General features: G+C 50.7%; 5 protein-coding genes across 5 annotated transcripts; 3 read left to right on the forward strand and 2 right to left on the reverse strand.

Annotated features, from left to right (window-relative positions):
- Nucleotides 1-475: 475 nt before the first annotated feature.
- Nucleotides 476-1,592, forward strand: BDP81DRAFT_361226 (heterokaryon incompatibility protein-domain-containing protein; the record flags this gene model as incomplete). Its single annotated transcript, XM_060586419.1, has 2 exons — nt 476-761; nt 833-1,592. Coding segments are annotated over exons 1-2 (789 nt in total), but the record flags the coding sequence as incomplete, so codon positions are not given.
- Nucleotides 1,593-7,680: 6,088 nt separating this feature from the next.
- On the forward strand, nt 7,681-8,957 carry BDP81DRAFT_400446 (5-methyltetrahydropteroyltriglutamate-homocysteine methyltransferase; the record flags this gene model as incomplete). The annotated part of the gene is made up of 2 exons (XM_060588692.1): nt 7,681-8,341; nt 8,389-8,957. The coding sequence occupies 2 exons, from the start codon at nt 7,681-7,683 to the stop codon at nt 8,955-8,957; spliced, it is 1,230 nt and encodes a 409-aa protein (XP_060438287.1).
- A 657-nt stretch (nt 8,958-9,614) lies between these two features.
- BDP81DRAFT_334709 (uncharacterized protein) lies at nt 9,615-11,660 on the reverse strand (the record flags this gene model as incomplete). Its single annotated transcript, XM_060585787.1, has 5 exons — nt 9,615-10,557; nt 10,612-10,695; nt 10,763-10,848; nt 10,917-11,084; nt 11,145-11,660. 5 exons carry the CDS (start codon nt 11,658-11,660, stop codon nt 9,615-9,617), a joined length of 1,797 nt encoding a protein of 598 aa, XP_060438288.1.
- Nucleotides 11,661-17,423: 5,763 nt separating this feature from the next.
- Nucleotides 17,424-17,820, forward strand: BDP81DRAFT_400448 (uncharacterized protein; the record flags this gene model as incomplete). The annotated part of the gene is made up of 2 exons (XM_060588693.1): nt 17,424-17,466; nt 17,528-17,820. The coding sequence occupies 2 exons, from the start codon at nt 17,424-17,426 to the stop codon at nt 17,818-17,820; spliced, it is 336 nt and encodes a 111-aa protein (XP_060438289.1).
- Nucleotides 17,821-20,110: 2,290 nt separating this feature from the next.
- BDP81DRAFT_441844 (uncharacterized protein) lies at nt 20,111-20,766 on the reverse strand. Its single transcript, XM_060591626.1, has 2 exons — nt 20,715-20,766; nt 20,111-20,642 (listed from the first exon to the last, which is right to left on the reverse strand). The coding sequence occupies exon 2, from the start codon at nt 20,512-20,514 to the stop codon at nt 20,185-20,187; it is 330 nt and encodes a 109-aa protein (XP_060438290.1). The 5' UTR covers nt 20,515-20,642; nt 20,715-20,766; the 3' UTR covers nt 20,111-20,184.
- Nucleotides 20,767-22,034: the final 1,268 nt, after the last annotated feature.

The raw sequence follows: 22,034 nt of genomic DNA on the forward strand, positions 1-22,034 counted from the left end.
TTAGGTTCTGTAACGAGCATAGCTGTATATAGCCGTGGCTATACATCGCTACCCAATGGTCATTTCGTCTCTTCGAGGGAGTCTTCCATCGTTTAAGGGGCAAAGGTGCTGAGAGAGCGAAGTCGAAAAGTCGGTCGGTGATGTTCAATTTGGGCCCGGAAGCGCCACTTGCGCCGGGAAAGAAAGTCGCCCGTCTCCTTCGGGAGGCTAGATGGAACCTCTGCTCCCTGCCCTACCAGGAAGACTTCGTCTAGCCTGCGGAAGGCGAATTCGAGTCGATGGCGGCTCGTTAGGTTGAATAATCGTCGGCTCGATTCGAGGGGAAGATGTGCGTTGTTAAGGGTTTGATTAGCGTATAGCTAATCCACCCCAGCGCGCAGCGGCAAACCGCGGGGACTGGGGCCCCTCCTTAGCATGGCACTAACAGCCCGTGCCAAGCTGGAGAGATGTTTCGTGGAGGTTGACACCATGGCTTGTATGGGAGCAAGAATCCAAAGAACTCTTCATCTCCAAACAAGACTGCCCGTTGTGTGCAGCTCTTTGGGAACTGCCCATTGAACAAAGTCTAAACCAGGCTAGAGAGCGTTTCGTGGATGTCACAGCCGAAAGCTCGCATCCCGTTTCTCTGAAAGTGCTGGAGGTAAACAACACGAGTCGGGTTCTTTGGGCAAGCCTTGAGGTTTCTTTAGAAATCAAACGAGATGGTTTTGTATATCTCTCCCGGGCATCAATGGGGATCTCGCCACAGGATCTAGATGATCGTAAGTCTTCACCTATGTTTTTAGACTGACAAGCAGAAGGCTTGAATCTATCAACTCACTACTGGCTGTAGCAAATCCTCACCCGCACTTTTGGACTTGGGGTCGAACACATCCATTTCGAACTTTGGCAGAAGACAGAGTACTATGCGCGAAAACGTGGTTGAAAACTTGTGAGAGCACACATGGTAGCTACTGCCAACCGCGCAAGGGAAAATTACCCAAACGGTTCATTGACACGAGACCGGGCCAGCCTTTACGCCTGGTGTCTACTACTAGTGAAGTGTTCCAGCAACTCTCCGACTCTGTGAGTTATGCGACATTGAGCTACTGCTGGGGAGCTTCGATTCCATTGAGAACAACGAAAGTCACGGAAGAAGACTTTGGTGTTTCTATACCTGAGAACCTTCTTCCAAGAACTTTCCGACACGCGATAAGACTTGTCCGCTCGTTAGGTATCCGCTATCTGTGGATCGACTCATTGTGTATAATACAAGACGCCCAGGCAGAGTGGGAGTTAGAGGCTTCCCGAATGGGGGATTTCTACGCTGGAAGCATCATCACCATAGCAGCGAGCTACGCATTGAATAGCGAAGGAGGGTGTTTCTCAGATGATGATGATAGTATGGAGGCGGTTGCAAATGACAAAGACTCAGGCCAAGGAGAGACTGCCAATCCTGAACGTACTTCAGGAGCCAAGACAGATCCTACAGTCCGGATATTTGCTTACAAGGAAGAGGACCTGAACTATTCCTTCCAACCATCCTATTCCACGATGATACGCTTTCAATCTCTTGACCCCCGCGAAGTTCCCCGGCATGCACATCTCAGCACACGAGGATGGGCCTTCCAAGAACGAATCTTATCCCGGAGGATTATGCACTGTCTGAAATAGGAAGTTCACTGGCAGTGTCAATACCTGTACCAAACTCAAGCAACTCAGACCTTCGACGTCCCTCATTTCACGGCAAGTGATTCTACTTACCCAGTCTCGCAAATTTATCAATGGTGGCCTGGATGGATCGAAGACTACTCCCAGCGAGACTTCACTATTGCCTCCGACCGGCTACAAGCTTTCGCTGGTATTAGCAATCACTACACTGATTTAACATCCAGTGAGCCGATTCTCGGGGTATGCCCCAGAAATCTTGCCCGAGACCTTGCCTGGACCAGAGATGGTCTACAAAACGGGCCTGGAGTTCCGGGCGCACCTTCTTGGACTTGGTTCTCTTGCAACGCCCCGATTATGATCGACGATTGGGGCTTCAAGCTGCATCGCCGCTTCACAGTCTCAAATAATGTGGACTTGGTCTCTTTTGGCATCGAGTGGAAAGGAATCCCGATGACGTCCCAGATCAAGTATTGCCATCTTATTATACATGGTGTTCTCAAAGAACTTTCAGTCCGCATACCGCCCGAGGCCATGATTTACAATCCGCCATGTATGCTGATCGATGACGAAGAGACCGATTTCTCGAAGGGGCCAATACCATGGACCTGCTCAGGACGATTTGACGATCCCAATCACCCGTCAGATTCGAGATCCCCATACACTTTCTTGCTTCTTAGGACGAGAACGGTCAACGAGGGCCAAGATGGCACGTTTTTCATGGAGACGTTTCTGATTCTCTCCCCTGAGAATGGGCCACTGGTAAGGTCGACTGAGCATAAGAGGTTCCGACGCATCGGAATCGCGTCTTTCAGAGGAAAGGAGAAAATCTTTCTAGACAATATCGAAAGAAAAACGGTGTTTCTCATGTAGGCACAGGAGTTTTGAGAAAGAAAAGTTCCTTAAGCCCCTCGAGTTAAAGCATGGGAGAGCCGAAGGACGTGAATATCTATCGATCTCAAGTGTAAATGGTAGTATTGAACCAGCTTTGTTGAATCTTATTTCTGGCAAATAAATATCGCACATGTCGCACATGTCGCACAGGAAATCCTCTCCCTGCCCCACGCAGTCCGTACCGTTCAGTCCCAAGACCCTTTACTCTGTACACTCATTCCTATCAAAGCCCGTGAGTGAACTCGGGTAGGCTGTAACATAGGCACACCAGCACGGCAGACACAAGTCAGTGCCGCAGTGAGGAATGATAAGACGGCAGCTCCCGGCGTTCCGTTTCGAAGTAGAGAATCACCAGTCTCTTGAAGACGAGATGGCGCTTGGAATCCTCGTTAATCCTCGCTCAGTTTGTGAAGATGCTCCAGGAAATGCCCCACCTAAAGCCGCCTGCGAGCCCTGGAATGCCCCATGACAGAATTCGGAATTGTACCGTTGCGCCATATACAAAAGAGAGATCCCTCTACTGCATTTAGGTAGTTGTGGGTACATATAGTTTCCGTCACCCCACGTGTAAGGTCGGCAACGGCCCGCCGGCTTTGGCCCCCTTTCGGCCGCCGCAGGACCGATTCCGAAGCCTGCCGTACCTTACTACGTACTTCTTAAAGCGACCGCATTTTTCGTGCAATATTTCCAGGAGATGTGGTTTGGTGATGGGCCTCCGTAATCTAACTTTCCTGATGTCCACCAACTCTCGGTCGTATTTTCCCTTACCTTCGTCGCACATTGCTTTCTGTTGGAACAGCAAAGGCTGATAAGGAGTAATAGGCAGGTACCATGGGCTGGCTGGCACCTGCCCTGGGCGAAGTGGGACAACTGGCTTAGTCATCACGGCCGGATAAAGGTGGGGCAACCACCCAGGCCGTCACTACCTACTTCGACCGACTCCTGCCTACAATGTAAGATAGAAAAACAAGACGAACAAGCAATAGGATCACCAACAGACGAGTGATAATTGCTACCACTATTTGTCGTATACGACCCCGTGGAACCAACACTTTCTTCAACCACTCACCCAGTCTGAGTCTGACGGAACTATCCCATCAACTACGGAATGGCGTCAGTACATATATACGTACTATTATGAGGGATAATAGCTAATCATACGTTAACCAGCCCCTCTTTCCTTTATTTCCCTTAATCAAAAAGTTCGTGTAAGAATAGAGCTGGAGAAAACTGGAGAACGTATGTACTGACGCTATTCCGCAGTTGATGGGATAAGGACAAGCACAGAAGCCATTCTTGCACTTACAAACCACCTTCGTCGACTCTACTCTTTTTGTGTTGCCACCTATCCTCCAACCTCCTGTTCTCGACGGCCCCATACTCTGTCCTCGTCGTCAGTGATGTGGACAATGATGAATCGAACGGCTCAGTGCATGTAGTTGTGGCCGGCCTTGAGCACCGCGCCTACACAGCTGCGGTGATCACAAAGTAGTTACATCGCGATACATTTATCCGTAATTTTTCCATATACGTTCTTGGGACCGCCGCAATCTCGCTGTGTTCCGAGTCAAGAAGTAAGAGTGATCGGTCATTTCAGGGATATTTAGGGAGCGTGGGGTGCGTGTGAACTCGTTACTCGCGACGGTTTGGCTTCATGCAACCCATCGTGAATACATCAGGTGAAAACCTCGATTTACCTAACAGTCACGGCGAGGTTCACGCAGAATGAGCATGTCGCGATCTAGATTATAAGCCTAAAATATCTATATTGATTGAGCAGTGTAAGACAATGATCCATCGCGATTTCTACTTGCCTAACATTTCTTAGCAAACACTGCCCTTTATCCCATTGATAAGATTCTGGACAATCGTCAATACATTTGTGTCCAGTGATGCTCCGTTGTTTCATCAGTTGTACTTGCTCAAATCTTGACTTTTATGCGTCAGTGAACAATCTTCATACGCCTCCGCCCTGAACATTCCAGACATTTGTGCCGAGATAGGAGACGTGAAAAGTAGTTTTAACCCTGCAATATGAGGGTGTCAGGCCCATCCCACTACACTCGTTACAACGATTGTCACACTATGCCTATGAAACAATAGGGTCTTACACAAGCATGACTAAGTTTGCCAAGGATATGCCAGTATAAAGGGTCTTCCACTCACTATCCCATCGACTGCGAGATGACGTCGGTACATAAGCCTCCAGTTTTCTCCAATAGCCGAATTATTCGATTGGGTGCATCGGCCGGAATTAAAACGGATTCTAATCGGAATATCATGGAATAATGTGTGATTTGCTGCTTCCTCTCATGAACGGTACGTAGCTATGTACCGACGTCATCTCGCAGTCGATGGGATATAGATAGTCGGGATATTCCCATAGCCACTCGTTCTTCATACTCATCAATACATCCCATTGACCCCCTACCTGATAATCGCTGCCCAACAGAGGGTATTGTTGCTGTGCCTGCTGTGCCTGCCGAATTTGATATTCTTGATGTCTTTGGCAAACCTCGTCAAGAAACTGGATGGTCATTCGCAGCTCGTCCTGGTTCGGGTAACGGGAGTGGCCATCTATCAAGCAGAATATAAACGCAACTGGCACGGATTGCAAAAGGCCTTGAAAAAGCTGTTTCAGGGCGTTGAAGTCCCACTTAGATCGCATCTGAGAATCGATAATCGTTGTGAAAGTGCATTCAGCTGGCCATATCTCAACCAGCTGAACGATCAAGCTGCGCAGAAGATGGAAGGGGGTTCCTATACTATTCTCGCGGAGGGGGCGACAAAAGTAGTGAATAATAAATTCAGCTGCTACAGGCCCTTGGTCTCGGAGAAATTCGTACGATATCAAGCCGAGTGGGTTGATCGGTAGTTTAGAAACGGGATCATGTAAACCCAAGAATTGCGACTGGCTTGAATGCATCCATAGGTCGAACTTTTGGCTGTCGCGGTTTTTCCTTTTCGTCTCGAGAAGATTGTTCTTCGGACAATGACGCTCGAGGATTGACCTGGTTGTCTCCAACGCCATCCTGATGAGTCCCGAAGACACGCCAAGCACGTCTAGAAAGTCTTGACGGCCAACTGTGTATTGTGTGGTGCCTGGTTCAGCATTGTGAATACCAGGTGCGATCGCATTGACATTTGATGAGCTCGCTTGGCTCTGGTCAAGCCAGGTCACTTCCTTTTCTTCTGCGAAATCTGTATATGTACATTAGCCTCCTCCAGACGTTCAATGTTGTAATTATCCTCTGCCCCGCGAAAACTCACGATGTTCCATGACCATGTTTTGGACTGCACCTCGATTTTCCACTACGTTCTCTAACGGGGATTGGATATTCGTGGTTAAAAAGGCAAAACGTTAGCTACATCAGCTCCGGTTTTATATAACAAAACGCCATGTTCTTGATGCTCCATGTCGGTACCATTAAGGTACTTCTTTGAGTTAGGACAGTCGCTCTCCTGCTTTGAACAGTTCCCCATTCATTCTCCCGATTGAGACCTCTGTTCACGAAAATCTCTCCCACAAAGGACCTGATTTCCTTTGTCATCTTGATCGTCACCACACCGCCAGACTCGAGACTCGGCACAGATTGCCGCAAACTTCCTGGGGTATTTAGCCGCCCGAGAGTCGAAACATGCAATCGCCTAAAAGTTGTCAGAAAATCTCTTGGAGGTTTTGCATCCCAATACCTGGTAACATTGGGTCATTCGATCGTTGATGTCGTTGATGACCCCGGTCTTACCATTTCTCTGTGCGTCGTCTGCCGGTATAAGTTTTTTGTTTGCTCGGATTGCCATGAGAAGATCAATGATACTGTCTAGTCGATGGCTTCATCGACTCAGGACCTGGTTCCCAAGCCACCAATAACAATAGAGATATAAACAGCGTTTGCTATGAGGGCGAGCCAAGGGTCGATGACCTCTGTGATGTCGCTGCTGATACCGCCTATCTTGATCATCGTACCATCATCCCTGCTTTGTCGATCACCCTTTCTTTGTATACATTGATCCATCTTTCCCACACTCCCAATATTGAATAGCTCGCATCGAACCAGCGCAGTTCACGTGGTGTGGAGTCGTCTCTGCCCAAACGGCCATTGGCTTGTCAGGACAGATCGGCTTTTCCAAGGCCAGCGACTGTTTTTAGTCGTGCCCATCTTTTGCTTGGAGCATTTTGGTCTGCTCGACGATGGTTTCCGATGGACTTGAAGGTTCTATGCACACCGGCTGCTTCACTTAAGAATGACGCGATTAGCCAGAGTCAGAATGTCTGAAGTGTATGTTCAAATGTTGCCATGAGGGTATTATCGTGCTCTACTGTTGCTCATCAGCGATTGAGCAAGACTGATAAGTCCACAATATAGATGGATACTTTGCCATTGTATTAGAAGAGACGCCCAATTTCAGCCTATTACGTGTCGCGAGCAGGCAACAAGCCCGGAAGCCTATTCTAGGCACGTCGTTGGAGCTCCAGTACCAAATGCTCGAACGCGAGACATGCTGTCAACCAGTAGAAAAAGGTCCAGACTACAATTGAACTGGAAAACTATGAATTCTAGAGAAAACGAGAATTTTATAGATCATCCATCTCTTCATCAACATGCAAGACTTTGCTGTCCTGGAATTTGACCTCAACTCGGCCATGCGACTGCCGAAGTGACGAAGTGGAGAATGAGGGGTAAAGCTGCTTTCTCGGACAATAAGAAGAGGGGACAAATGCACCTCAGAAGCTAGTTAATCTTCAGAGCTCCGACGAAGAGTCGGCCGCGCGGGACGGCGTTAAAGAAGACAACCTTTCGGCCAATGCTGCTTGTCCCAACTTTGGTTTCCCATCTATTTGGGGTTTCACACTGGCTGACGTGAGCGACTCTGACCCCTGACGACTAGCTTTCAGCTCAACCTTGGCCATCTATCGGTAAACAAACAATGTCTGAATGAATTGACCCCTCACTTTGCCCCGCCATGTAAATCCGTTTGCTATAAATCCGGTTGTCCCGCCTTCGACACTAGGTAGATGGGCCACCCACCGGGATATCACGACGTTTCAAAATTCTCACCGTGAGGGGTGTTTTGTAGAATACACAGACAGACAAATCGCTTGCTAGTAATCCGTTGATACGAGCAACACCTCCAAAAATGTCATCCAAGCTTCACCAGGCGCCACCCTTTAGGGCAGAGCACATGGGCTCCCTACTTCGCCCTCAGAAGCTCCTCGACATCCGCGAAGGCAAGATCCGCGACCAGGGTCTGTCCGAGGAGGAAGCCGGTCTTCCCGCCGTTGAGAAGGAGTCAGTCGCCGAGGTCGTCAAGCTTCAACGCGATCTAGGCATCAAGGGCGTCACCTCGGGCGAATTCAACCGCACTCGTTTCTGGGGCCTCATGTGGGATGAGTTCGAGGGCTCTACCCGCCTTCAGGATGCCGAGGCCAGCATGTTCCGGTTGTACCACCCCGATGTTGTGAGCCTTATCGAGAAGGATCGCAAGGTCATGCCGGGCGACTCCGTCATCGCCGGCGGGAAGCTGTCTCACTCGCCCTCAAAGTCCAAGTCAAACTTGCACGAGCTGCGTTTGGTGCAGGCTGCTCTACCGAAGGAGGAGTGGAAGGACATCAAGTTGACCATGATCACGCCGGCTTGGTTCCACATGCGCTACAAGCAGGGCAGAGCATACACCGAGGAGGCGTACGCCAACGATGCCGAGTACTTCAAGGATGTTGCCAAGGTTTACCAGGCCGAACTCCAGCAGCTTTACGATGCTGGCCTGCGCAATGTTCAATTTGATGATCCCGGTATGGCTTGTGAGTAAGCCGAGTCCAGCAAAACTACAAGCGCTAATCTCTCGCAGACTTTTGCTCGCAACAATTCCGCAAGGGCTGGGAGGAAGACAAGGACAACGACGGCACCGTAGAAGACCTCCTCGACGCCTACATTGCTCTGTACAACGACACTGTCAGCAAACTTCCCGAAGACATGCACACCGGTATCCACCTGTGTCGCGGCAACTTTATCGGAGGCCGTCACTTCGCTGAGGGTTCCTACGACACCATTGCCAAGAAGCTCTTCCAGAACCTGAACGTAAACACATTCTACCTCGAGTACGACACCGAGCGCGCCGGCGGTTTCGAGCCCCTCCAGTTCCTTCCTAAGAACAAGAATGTCGTTGTTGGCATCATCAGCACTAAGGTCCCCAAGCTCGAGGACAAGGAGGAGATGAAGGCCCGTATTCTCACCGCTGCGGAGTACGTCGCTAAGGGAAGCGGTGAGACCAAGGAGGAGGCACTCAAGCGTATCTGCGTGTCGCCTCAGTGCGGTTTCAGCACGCATGAGAGCGGATACCCGCTGAGTCTGGAGGACGAGAAGAACAAGCTGTCTTTGATTAGAAAGATTGCCGACGAGATTTGGGGCGAAGCCTAAGTGGATGTACGAAGGCGCGTGGAAGGGGGAGTTAGGGCAGAGTGGGGTGTAACATTCAACATGACAGGCTAAAGGAAGAGCGGGTGTAGATTACTTGTTGCAAGCGTGCCTAAAGATGTTTGGTCTTTTTCTTTCAACCTAGTCTTAGGAATCCAATGTCTTTGATGGCCAACCCTTTCGAATGATGTCGGTCTATCTGTCGGGTTCAGCCCTTTATCGTAGGCGCTTGCAGAGCGTGAGAATATCTGGACCCCCATCTATTAAGCCACCTCGAGCATAGGTTCCACAAGTCTCATCACCACTAACCATGGTCAACAAATTTGAGCCTTCTTCCCAGCTACTTGAGGTGGATTGCAACGATGCAATCCCTGATAAGTTGAGAAGTGGATAAACCCAGACTGTAGCTGAGACTGCACGAGAAGAAAGAAATACTCAATGAATTGGTGGGCTATGGACAGTTTAAAAGGCATAAAATATGATACTAGTACTAGAATGTGTTGATTGAACTTCTTCAACCGGGTATTGAGCTAATTATTGAAGCGAAAGGAAAGGAAATGAACTATAAAGTAGTCTGACAAAGGGGTGAGTATGGCCTTTGCAAGCGAGGTCTGCACCAGGTGCTGCCTTCACGGCCAAGAAGGTTTCCACGAGCTCAACTTAGATAGCTTTGACAGATCGAATAAGGTTTGAGACACTGCTCGAGACTTTGCTCAGAAGAGAAGACTCGGACTCGGTGGTCTCAACTGTCATGACGCTCCGGCTAGTCTCGCTGGACCTTCGCCGTGAGTGCATTTCCCGAACAAACTTGGGCCATGTATTTGTCAACACAAGATGCTTGATGTGGCCCTGTGCACTATCAAACACCGTAGAGCTGAATCCCGCGGGAATATCACCGGTATACCGGGCTTGATGCCTGATGTCACCGCTACTCCCCGAGCTTGACCCTGTGCGTGACCTCAGGTAAGCATCATCGAAAGGCACAGCAATGTTGACAGAAGCGTCTTCTCCAAATAGGATACGGGCGGGCTTGTCAAAGACTCTGAACAGCTGCTTCATCTCCTGGGAGGGAAGATTAAGAGGGAAATCAGCGTGCTCCAGGGAGATGAAGTCGGCGTAAATCTGGAGGGCGCGGTTGTATGCATCAAGTCTTTCTTCGTGGGCAAGGGATTCTCGAGATGCCGAATCGCTTATGGCATTCGGCCATGATCTTGACTTCCACTCGGAAACGCGAGCGAGGAATGCAATGTTCTCACCGGAGAAGTCACTGAGGGCAGAAAACTCCTGCAAGACACCTTGATTCTCCCTCAGAGCGTGGTCGAGCGCAGTCATTGTCAATAAGCGACTGTCAATATCTGGACCAATATCGGCGGAATCGATTTGGTAAACAATGGGCTGCCCCTTTTCAGCTTGGCTCGAAGAGCCAGGGAGTTTTCGACCATGATAAGATGCTGCGGTAGACGCTCTGAGTGTTGTTTGTGATTCTGTCTCCCATTTTGCGTTGGCAGCTGTGACGTGCTTCAAGAGGATACGGAGTCGTATGATTTGAACGAGTGGCACGAAGATTGTGAAAATCTCAAACATCATGGTCGAAAGATGAATCCTGTGTTTTTACATCAGCCACAGTAAGGGATTCTAGCAGGGGAGGGTTACCAACCATTGACTTGGGGGAAAGTACATGTTGATGGTGTTGAAGGCCGGTACATAAGATGCGATTAGAAACATCGGTGTTGCGTGAAGACTTTCCAGTGAGACCTGTCAGTAAAGCTCGTATGTGAATAAAGCTCAACATGTAATTTCCTACATACCCTGAAAGGCAGCAACCGATGGTTTGGGTTCGCCAACCCATGGTATCTCGGATACTCCACGCTCGCCAGATAAGCGTTGGTGCAACCTACGGACAGTTAGCTATCGGTAGGAGGAAAGTCGCTGAGTGCAGGTGCGAGCGAGATAGAAACTTACAATCCAAGTCCAAATGAACTGCCAAAGAACGGTCGGCCACCATTCCCATCCGCGGCCCAAGTCAATCAGTTGCTCAACTATGTTGTTCCCACGGATTTCTGTGCCGGGGATGCCAAAGGTCGGGTGGTATTTCTTGCAAGCCAACCACATGCCGGTTGTAAGCAGGCACTTGAGAGTATTAGTATCTTTCAATAAAACAGGACTTTTGAGTTCGATCATCCAACATACCTGAAATATCGCACCGATACCGATGAAGATCAGTATTCTCCTTCCGTAATCCATGTTCCTGAAGCGGTAGAGCCATGACGTCTTCGAGCCGTTACATCCTCTCCGAAGACTACCAGCGCCATTGCCGGCGAAGTGAAGCCTCTGCAGCTTTGCAACGTGCAAGAACCTGCTATTAGAGGCGTGAAAGCAAGCAATACCCAGCGGAAACCAGATGCCCATCACAAAGTATTGAACGTCGTACGCAATGACCACAGGCATCGTCCCGCCGATCGGGTATGTAATCTGGGCCATGCACCAGTAAAGGTGCAGGAAAATAATGGAACCAAAGGCCAGAGGTAGACCTCGAAGTCTCAAGATGGAGCTCCTCCGGTTGACCCAGAGGAAGGCCATACCCGCAAAGACGATTGCTGTCCATGTTGCGCAGAACGTGATGTAGAATATGCCGATTCTGTCCCATTTTGGCGGCATAGGCGGGAAGTTGTAGATCGTGAGGCCGGCCAACGCTGCGGGATCCATTGTTGAGACGGTTTGCTGCAGTGTTCGTACGTTGCATGGAGGAGGCAAGGGAGAAGGGAGGTTGTCGTGATCTTCTTGGAGTTCTCAGGTACGGACCTGGGTAGGGGACAGCCGCACTTTTCAAGACAATAGCATTTTCGTGGACGTGGCATGCAAGACAAAGTGATTACCGCAGCAAGACCTCGTCCAAGCCTCTCAAGCGACGGCATTGGCACCTGAGAAGTATGGGGATCGCCCATCTAAGATCGCTAGATCCAGCCAAAGGATAGCGTGCTTGGCGATAATACCAATGTGATACAGAGGCTCAGTCCATCCGAGGCAGCGAATCCCCTTGTCCTGCGCTGTTGCCCTCGCATTGTGGCGTCCTTCAGCTATGGAGAACACCTTATTCTGGCATTTTGGCAGGCCCATAACCCATCAAGAATACGGTGTTCGTCTCGACTCGGGTTGCCTCTGTTCCTTTGGGTCTTCCTTGCTTTTCTTCATCATGTCGATCTTTCGATACCGTCTGTGCTGCACTGCCCCCCGGACCAGACCGAGCTCACTAGACGTTGCGAATAACTCGCGCTAGATGAGAGATGATCCAATCAGAGGATTACCGTTCTGTCGTGGGCTTTGCGATCTTCACGACTCAACCTCACCCAGGAAAAGCGAGATGGGGTGCCTTGCATGCGTCAAGTTTTGGAATCTTGGTGCTCAACAAAAGACTTAATTCGAGAAGTCCGATTCAAACAGCCTGCTCTTAACCCCACGGAAACCCCTCATTCAAAGAGCACGCGTACCTATTTACTCCATTTCGATGGCTGCGTCCCCGACCTGCTGTATATGCACTAGTGGTGGGATTGACGGCAATAGATGTCTGTTGATCATTTTTAGGGCTCCAATTTTCTTCAACAACCGGTTCGCACCATCAACTTCTTTGAGGCGCGGCATTTGTGCAAACAAGTGAACGAAAAGGTTTGGAAGTGTGGTCCACCTTCGCAGTATCGGCTTGTTTCAAGGCCGTTTTCGTACCCGTGGGCGGAGGATTGAAACACGTGGTTGGTGGTCGAGAGGAAATCAGATGTAAGTCCTCGGTTCTCACCAGAAGGAAACCATAACAGGCCATACCATGTATTGACAGAGTCTTGTGTTATTCTTGCTACTCTAAAGGCATTCGCAGGTTTCCCGTTGTGCAGAGAGCAGAACCAGAGGATTGGAGCAGGCCCATGCCACCAGATCAGATCTATCCCAAATCCAGAGACTTGGAACCCCAGGGTATTCAGGGGCCCTTGTAAGATTTACAGGCTTGGAAAGATCCCGGGATTTCGGCTGTCTCCCCCGGTCGATTCGAAAATTGATTCCACAGAAGCCATCAAATCCAATCATGCCAAGGCACCCAGTGTCACTAGTCCAGACTGTCATGTCTCATTCGTCTGGTCAGATGAACCACATCTGACCAAGAACCCGGCACTTCAAAGCCTGTGCTTCTAGTGATCAATTGCGATCGTCGCTGTCAGCTCGGATCCCAGCCTACTGTATAAGTCTCAGCGAGGAACCGTAGGTGGTGCTACGTAAAGTCCACTGTCCAAGATGGCTTCACATGAGAGTATCTCGTCTGCTATCCTTGAGGTACGATGACTTCATCATAGACCATGAGCTCCTTGGAATATGCCCAAAAGCGACGAAATGGTGCCCTATTCGGTTCAGGCCCCTTCTTTCGCAAGGTTTGACAGGAAAGGAAGCCACCTTGCGCCACCACGCGTTCTACTGCCGACGCACTTTCGAACAAAGACGGCAACCAAGCATCCGTCGATCGTTCCTAACGCCAAGGCATGGGCCAACCGGCTGGCTTTGTATCGGCCGACTACGTAGATAAACAATGTCAGTCGAAAGTTCACGGCTCAAGCGCAATTCTAGCTTGCCATGACGCTGACCACAAAGGGCCTCGGGCCGGTATTATTGGATATTGGCGTACAGGCGTCATCGGTAAAATGCTACGTTGCCTATATCACATTATTAATCGCCGATCGACAGGACGTTTCAATGGTCCAAACCATGATGAGTGTGGGGTTGTTTAATGTGACCTTATTGTAAATCCGGCATCTAACCACAACGTCACCTATGACAGACCTTTGCCAAAACCGGTGCTTTCCTAGATAAAAAAGGTTCCGGTCGAGGCCTAAAGGTCATGGGATGGGGGCATTTCCATTCATTTGTCTCCCGTAGCCACTGGCTAGCTGCCAAACACGTAGTCAATGTGACGGCCGATCTGAAATCTACGATCTCGGTATCAATTTCTAACCCCCTCTGTCTCCAAGACATAAAACTCCGAATAACATAACAACTTCCGATAACTATAGTGTGTGGTATCTATATGTAGCTTACGTGTAAGGTACTCGAAGACTTCTCACTTGAAGCCAGAAGCACACATTCACCGTGACTCGATGGCGTGCACCGTGGCACGCCAAACATCAAGACTTCAACGTTCTCAACCTTGCAAAGTTTTGGTGTGGTGCTATAGGCCACACATCATGTTCTATTGAACTCGCTCCCTTTTCGAATGATCAAGAGGGTAGAAAGTCAGAGGCTTTGGTAGTTCTCGCAGGAAGCACCCTAATTGCAAGACATTGTCATTGGAAACCTTCTAAGATCGACGGCAACTGATCGTAGGCCTTCTTAATCAGGGGCATAACGTGCCAATTGACGCTTCTTGTACGCTTCTTTAGATCCTTTTCACGACATAAAGGTTACGGAAACCATAGCCAACCGATAAATACCCCCTTAAAAGTATCATCGGGTTTCGTGCCTTTGATGATTCAATGCCGGGACACCACTTCGTTGGATTCTCCACGAAGCCATCCGATTACATTTCGTGAAGAACCAATCTTCCATGTAGTAACCCTGAAATGCTGGACAAAGTCATGGGATCCAGACACAGAGACAGAGTCTAAGCAGAGACAAGGCGTTGATGAAATGTCGTGTCGCAGAACTCTACCTCCTTTGAAGTTTCTAGCCAACGTAATCCTCCATTACCGTCCCGAGATGTAAAGCGCTCAGAGACCGAAGAGAGATCAGACCAGGCGGACTGAACAGAGGTGGGATAGCAGACGCTTCCCTAACATCCGTTAGAATAGCCCCAGACCATGCCAGCCGGAGTTAAGAGTTCGTCAACGAGTTCGAGTCGGCAATCCGTGTCGAGGCAGTCGGCAATCATCGACAGAATTTGCAACCCGATCTCCTCTCTATCGACCGTTCGATTCTCGCTAGAAGTTGCAAGCTTCGGTAGCCCAATCTTCGGCTCATCGCAGGAGCTGAAATATCTCCGTCACGATAATCCCCCTTTATCAACCCAAAAGTTCCAATCAATCCAGAAATCCGGTAAAAGCTTCTCTCACGGGATACAAGCAAACTAAGAAGCCTTGCCTCCAGCTCTGACCTCGCTTCCCGAATGTCTCTCAATCGACTGTTGTGGCTGATAGCCTCTGCCGTCTTCGGGATGCCTCATTACCCTCATCCTCTAGACTCTCAAGCCGACGGACGCCACATTTCGCCAGCCATAGATTCTTCGTGTCTTCCAACCATGTGGCCGCCGTCGTACGAGCACGTGGCACCGACCCCTGAGGGGCTGAACGGTTTCCTTCCAGAACTTCTTCCGTGGAGAAGAAGAGATTGGTAGCTGGTGTACGAGAACATCTCGGGTGTTCTTGGCGTATATTTGCGAGAAGGAGGCTTGATCCCTCCTTGCTTCCCTCGCTGCATAATGTAGTTGTGGCTTGATGGGAAGTGGTCTGACGGATGATGCTTGGCTTGAGGCCTGGTCACACGTGTATGTTGTGTACGACGCTGAAGGACTTCATGTCTCAGGGCAAGGTAATGGGGCCTCGGGCAGAGGCGGGGCAATAGTATGGAAATCGACGATGGTCTCTGTTGAGCCGTTTTTGCTTTCCAACAAGGCTAATCATGTTTCTCCCACATCTCAAACTACTTCGGTCTCCCCGATTGGACCGACAGAAGAGTGTCTACTTCCTGTCTCGACTGATGGAAGATTATAGGTATCACAGCAAGGAGGGTGGGATACCGAAACTTTCCGTGCCACTTCGTGGTGAACGCACGACGATCTTCCGGCCGAGATGACGCTCGCGTACCTGGCACGTCGCTCAGCTGGAGCTTTGATGCCTTTCATGTCTGAAGTTTATTGACCTCGAGTGCTGTCGTCCTACGTTGCTCTGCCAAGGTGTCACTATCCCGGTGAACCGACGGGGGACACGGTTGAATTCCCGAACACGTCAGAAAGATCGTCAGGGGCAGGCAAGAGCTTTTTTTGGTCCAGCGTAACTGTTTCGAGATATGTCGATTTTGTATCTCGTGGTGTTCCCGGATATGTATGCTGCCAACGGCCTTGGCTGTTCTACGGGCAACGTTGTCACTGCGTGGTGGCCACACAGTAATATTCCTGATATCCCGCGGAGTTACAAACCTATTAAGATAGTATTCCTAGAAGTACGACAGTCAATAGACCGGGTGTATAGAATAGATCAGCATATCGATGCAATCGCCCTTCGTACCCGGACCCAAACCATGCAATCCATGTCGGACACAGAGATGTAGCTAGCCGCGGGAGAGATTAGGTCGACCCCAGGGCCCAGCTTCTCGTCACAGAGCACACGGCACGACGAGTCTACGACAACCCTTATTCTGCCGAATCGCGTATCCTTCCGATGGAAACGGGTCCCAGGAGGTCGGTCGAAATGCATTATGCAGGTCTGCCCGAGCTTTCTGCTCCGGGGGCCTGCCCCTTTGCCCTCCCCGGGTGTGCAAAAGTAGCTCCGAGTGCATGTCTCGGACGGGTAACGAGGCTAATATTTCCTTTTTTCAGTTGACGGCGGTGATATGCATCTGCACCATGCCGCGCGAGCGTCGTCGGCGGCAGGTAGGTGCCGGGTTGTCTTTGCGGGTGATGCTGAGACATTCCCTCGTGGGAAGAGTCCCACGAGAGCTGTGTGAGGGGCAGGGCGTTGATGCTCTGATGTTGACATGTTTGTAAATGAGTGGTGGCTTTTACGAAGATTTTGGAGCACTCGCTCACGGAGAAGAAGGTCATCAACTCAGGGGTAGGAGATGGAGCGCTTCGCCCACCTTGAACAGCGGCATAGACTGCCCATGAATGAAGACTCGACTTTCTCGTTCAACATCTAGTTTCTGGCTTTTCTTGCATTCACATGTTGACATACAGTCCTTACGCACTAGTCTAGCTACCTGCGAGGAGGAGAAAAAAACTAGCATGAAAAATACTAGTGCAGTGCAACACCACAAATCGTACTTGTGCTCACACACTTGACACTTCTCGTGGGGCCGCATAACAAGCCATGCGGTGTTGCGACAATGAAGCGGTTCCTGGATTCGTCGGGCAGCCTCCTCGAGAAAGTATGTGCCACTGGTGGCGCATCGAAGCCTTGGCTAGAGGTGTCTTTCTGAGGATCTTGTTGATGTATATTGTTGTCATGGATAGGAGTTGCCAGTGGATTAAGCTGAAGACGGGAAGGACATCTAGGTGGGCGAGGAAAGTAGTATAAAGAGAGGCTGGATTCTCGTGAGATGGTGATTAGAAGAAACCTCAGAGACATCACCTGGATCATTATCTCAAGCAACGGCTACATCTCAACACTTGCACTCTCATCATCTTCAGACACTCGCTCAAAAACGACAACACCAACTCCGAAGGACTCAACTTGAACAATACTCAAAGCAAAGTATCCCTCAGAACACATTACACAATACAAGATGGGCAAGCATACCTCTAAGCAATCTTCCTCAAAGTCCAAGAGTAAGAACATCAAGATCCCCAAACCTTGAACACTATAGCTAACCGAACCCCCACCAACCAGGCTCCGGCAGCAGGCCATCCAACGGGAATGGCTCCTCCTCGTCCAGCACCGTGCCGGTCGACCGCCCGTGGCAGGCCGCATCGCTCCACAGGAGCCAAACGACGGCAACAACCACGGGGAGCCCCGGCAGTTTGTTAGGAAGGTGGCTGACGGAGCCGGCTCACCAGGGGCCGTTCAACACGATCGCCGAGGTGCCGGCGGCCGGATCGGCGGCGGGGCATGTTGACGGACGTCAGGGATCCGGGGCCTCGGCGACGTGCGCTACGTCCCAGCAGCAGCAGCAGCAGCGCTGAATTATGATACTTCACAGTAGAGATTCTCATCCGGCTATGGAACTGACCGACATTCTTGTTGTTTGAAAAGTTTAGCTATAGGATCTAGGCTTCCTGTTTTCTCTTCTGTCGCTACATTCTTCACTTGAATAGACTTAGATGCACTTGCAATTAACATCTTCAGTTCTCTTACCCCACGCGTCATCGTGGAGATGAAGGGGTCCAGAATCCGTGCGCGAATTCTCAGAGGATACAGAGGGCTATGACTGGCTTGGTGTCATGGCTTGGCGATGAAGTTGGATTGTGGCTTGGTATCCGTAGAAGCTAGTTGTTCGGATCACAGGTCTGCACACTGCAAGGAACTCTGAGAGATTGAGGCCAAGGTGGCTGAGAATGGCGGCCATACCAAGCTCTGATTAGCGCCATCAGCCCCAACTAAGGTCATGCAGCAAGCTGCCATGAAGCCATCTGGGAGACTTCCTTGTGCTGTTCCGTCTGAATTATTCTGACATCGCCCCCAGCGACGAAGACATAGTTTCGAATCCGTTCCTAATTCTCATCTTCAGGACCCGCGAACGCAAAGTGCCAAGGGAATATCGTATTTACTTTTTTCGGTTTTTACCCTGCCCTTTTCTTGGCTGTTGGCCCTATTCGGCACTCGTTCCCTCGGACGCATCCGGACAAGCGTGCCGAGCCCAACGGCGCAGCTTGGCAAGGCCTCCCAAGGAGCCAAAGCACAGATGGAGACGTCATGCAAGTTGCACTTGCCGCTGCCCTCCCCGCAGGCGGCCAAGAGGTTTAGAAGCACTTGAGAAGTCTCTCGAGACTCGAGAGAGAGGTTGGCCAGAAAAACGCGGAATGTTGGGGGATTGGAGTTGAGGGTGTGTGATACTCGACGCGTGGGACTTATGGATTCGATAGTCTGAGGTTTGAGTATCAAGTCTGAATTTTGGCGAGATTGGAGAGTTGCAGCGGTAGTCTGAAGCTGACTGAGAGCCGAATTATTTTTGGGGGTGGGCGAGGAATTGTCCGGGGTTCAATTTCCCTATGCTCGCATCCAATGCTCGCTTGCTGAGGAAGCTGTGGAATACACGGATAACTTATGTAAGCGGGGATAAAGCGACAAGGTGAGGTTAGCAAGATACGTACTCGTGTCTGATGTTTCTTTACTCTCACTCTCATTCTCACTCTCACTCTCATTCTCACTCTCACTCTCACTCTGGCTCATCTGCCTCACTTCGTGCCTCTTTCACCTGACTCTCTTCAAGTCTCAACCTATCTGAATTGCTTTACTGGTCTAGGCTGGCCTGTATTCACCCTTCCCTGTCGGCGAGGGACAGCAAAAAGCATAAGCATAAAAGCAGAAATGAGACGGGCAGTCTACATGACGTCAAGCCCCCAAACCAGAAGGCCGCCATACTCAGTAAGCTTTGACCGAAATTAATTGGCAGCGGACGATGGGCACTGTTTTTGGTTTCATACGTGTTCGCGGTGCTTGAACTGCATGTTTCCCCAGGTTCACCCCCAAAGCAAGCTCAAACTAGAGTAGCGCGACCATCGAGTCTAAAGAGGAGGAAGGGAAATCCTTCGAGGTAACAGATCTCTAAGGTGCACCAACCGCCTACCTATGTTTTGCGTCGAGATCGCTTCGCTTCGTCTTCACCATTGTCGGCCCCTTCTCCACGTGGATACGCCTCAGTCGAGAGGGTCGAGAGTCCACCCCTTTTGCGCCTCAGTTTCAGTAATTTTTGAGTGCTCCGGCAGGGAGGACGGCACGACGGCTAGAAGGACGATACTGTACGGATAATTGTGTGCGGTAGTTGGACGGTGGAGAAGGGGCTTCAAGGGGCGATTTTTTGTTTATTTGCAAGGGGCAGCAAGGGAAAGGAGACGGAGACAACTGGAACACTGCGACGAGAATGTCACTGAATGATTGACTGAGAAGTGTTTGCAGCACGCGCTGATCGCTGGACGCAGGGCCGCTGAGACAGAGAAACGAGTGTTTGGGTCCCAGAAGATCCTCTCTCTCGAGTCTCCAAGGTCTCCTTCTCATGCTCTGGCGTCAATCAGTCTCTGACTTCCGCTCCCGCTTTCTGCAGAGTTCCCAATTCATTTGTTCTCGACCAGTCCACTTCGTCCCTGACGAGCGTTCCTCCACAAAATTCCTGCAGAAAGATTGGAAAAGCGAATGACCGGATGGGCATAGCGCGCCGCTCCTCACGCGTAACCCAGCCACCCCCTGCACCACTTGACTCTTTCCGTCTGTTGTCTCGAGTAAGAGACGGAGGGGAAACCCCAAAACGGAGGCTCCAGCTAAACGCCATAACGGTTGAGAGCGTGAGAGCTAAGTATGAGCTGGAGGTTGGCGCACCTTTTCAGCTTCTGTTATTGACGCCTCGTGCAACACGCGCGACACCTTTGTGACCGGGGCCTTTGTTCCCTTCCTAGACACCTAGATTGTGTTGACCAAGGTATTGTCCGCCTCTTTGCAACCACAAAGAAGACTGAGGTGGCAGGGAAGACAGTTGACAGGACAGCAAGCCATGAGAACGCCCTGTGCTGCAGAGGTGCTGCGATGGTGTCTCCGATAGCCAAGCCCTTCTGTTTTACGGATGGCTGGCTTTGCCGTAGAATGTGCCCAGCTTGCTCGGCCGGCCCGGGTAGCTCAGCTTTTTTAGCTGGCGCTGCACAGCCTGGTTTGTGCTCTTCCATCATCGATATTAGGTGCCAAGGGGCCAATCGGTCAGAGACATACGCGGCAAGGTCAGTGAGTTGATGAGCATCACCGACTCCCGTGTTGCATGCATCAGGCTGCAGGAAGTGTCAGCAACACGATCTACTCCGTACGTGAGAGTGAGAATAATGATGAGAGTACGATAGAGCCCGAAGACCGCTGACAACAACAAGTTCAATAGAAGAAAAAGCCAGCATCCAAGGTGTGACCGAGCCTTCCGAGCCACAGCGGGACGACTCCCCATGGAGATTCCACCATTCAGGCTCCCATGGATACGGTACGGATACTCCGTACAGAATACGGAGGGCTGTCAACCCAGTAGAGGAGGGGAGCCACAACCCAAACCTGAAGATGCAGCAACCCTTGTCCCGCCCTCGATCAGGGACCGGACTGCTTTTCGCAGCTCGCTGGAGGGGAAACGCTGGTCAAGCTGGAACCCCGGACCCAGTTTCTGACCCAGCCAGTGGCCACCGTTCCGTCGAGTTGACGAGGAAGCCCGTCGTTCCCGCAGCGCTTCCCTTGCTTTCAGCGTAGCAAGGCCCCGGTGATCGTTAGTGTTTCCCCTCTTGGGCCCCTCGACAGTGTGTGTTGTTACTGTGGTTGGAGCCAAGTTTTGTGTTGTCCATTGAGTGTTGTGCTGCGCTGAGATGTAGAAGTGGTGGAGCCGTGGATAATGGGATGGATGGAGGATGGGGGGGATGCAGGTGCTGTTTAGCCGTTTGCTGGGGCTGGCGCTTCTGCATCGGCAGGTCAGGACATGCCGGGAAAGGTACTTGTGTTCCCATACTGAAAGTGGTGGCAGCAGAGGTACTGCCCCTGGGTCGTACCATCCCATCGATCCATCGCCCGTCCTTGGCCGGGTGTCTTACCGCGCATTTCTTGCTTTTTCGCCCTGTCGATTTCTCCCAATTGCCCATTGCCCATGGCCCATCGGCTCTGCCATCCAAATTCAGTCCCGTCATCAATTCTCCGTTTCCCTCATCTTGTCTCCTTCTCACCACCTTTCCTCCCTTCCGAAGCGCTTCCTTTTCCTGTCCGTCACCTTCACTTTCGCCAAACCACCGACACATTTCAATAAACCACGACCAACCCGGCCCCAGTCTCCTTCTCCTCTCCTCTTCCCTTCTCTCGTCCATCTCTCCACACATTCGCTTCGTCACCATCCAAAGGGGGATCCTCGAACCCATCCGCCGTGCCGACCAACATCGTCAAGCTTCACAGACTCGAAATCCGCTTACCGATTATCGTCACTCGCTTGCACCATCTCGCCCCTGGCCGACCGACGTACAAACGACGAAGGATTCAAACCAAAGTCCACTGAAACGTTGCTTTCAGGACCCGTCCTACGTATACGAGAATCTCGCTTCCTCCAAATACATACGCCCCATCCTCCGAAGCCCGAGGCGACCGAACGCTGGTGACAAACACCCGCACTTGCTAGAATCCACGCCTCCCTCGACGTGACGAACCGAACCTCGAAATCATCAGAACGGCCCGCATA

Source organism: Colletotrichum phormii, assembly GCF_030913505.1.
Source record: "Colletotrichum phormii strain CBS 102054 chromosome Unknown BDP81scaffold_37, whole genome shotgun sequence".
NCBI lineage: Eukaryota > Fungi > Ascomycota > Sordariomycetes > Glomerellales > Glomerellaceae > Colletotrichum > Colletotrichum phormii.

Coding starts and splice junctions, on each gene's coding strand:
- BDP81DRAFT_441844 (XM_060591626.1), bottom strand. CDS start 20,514: ATGATGGAAGAGCACAAACCAGGCTGTGCAGCGCCAGCTAAAAAAGCT.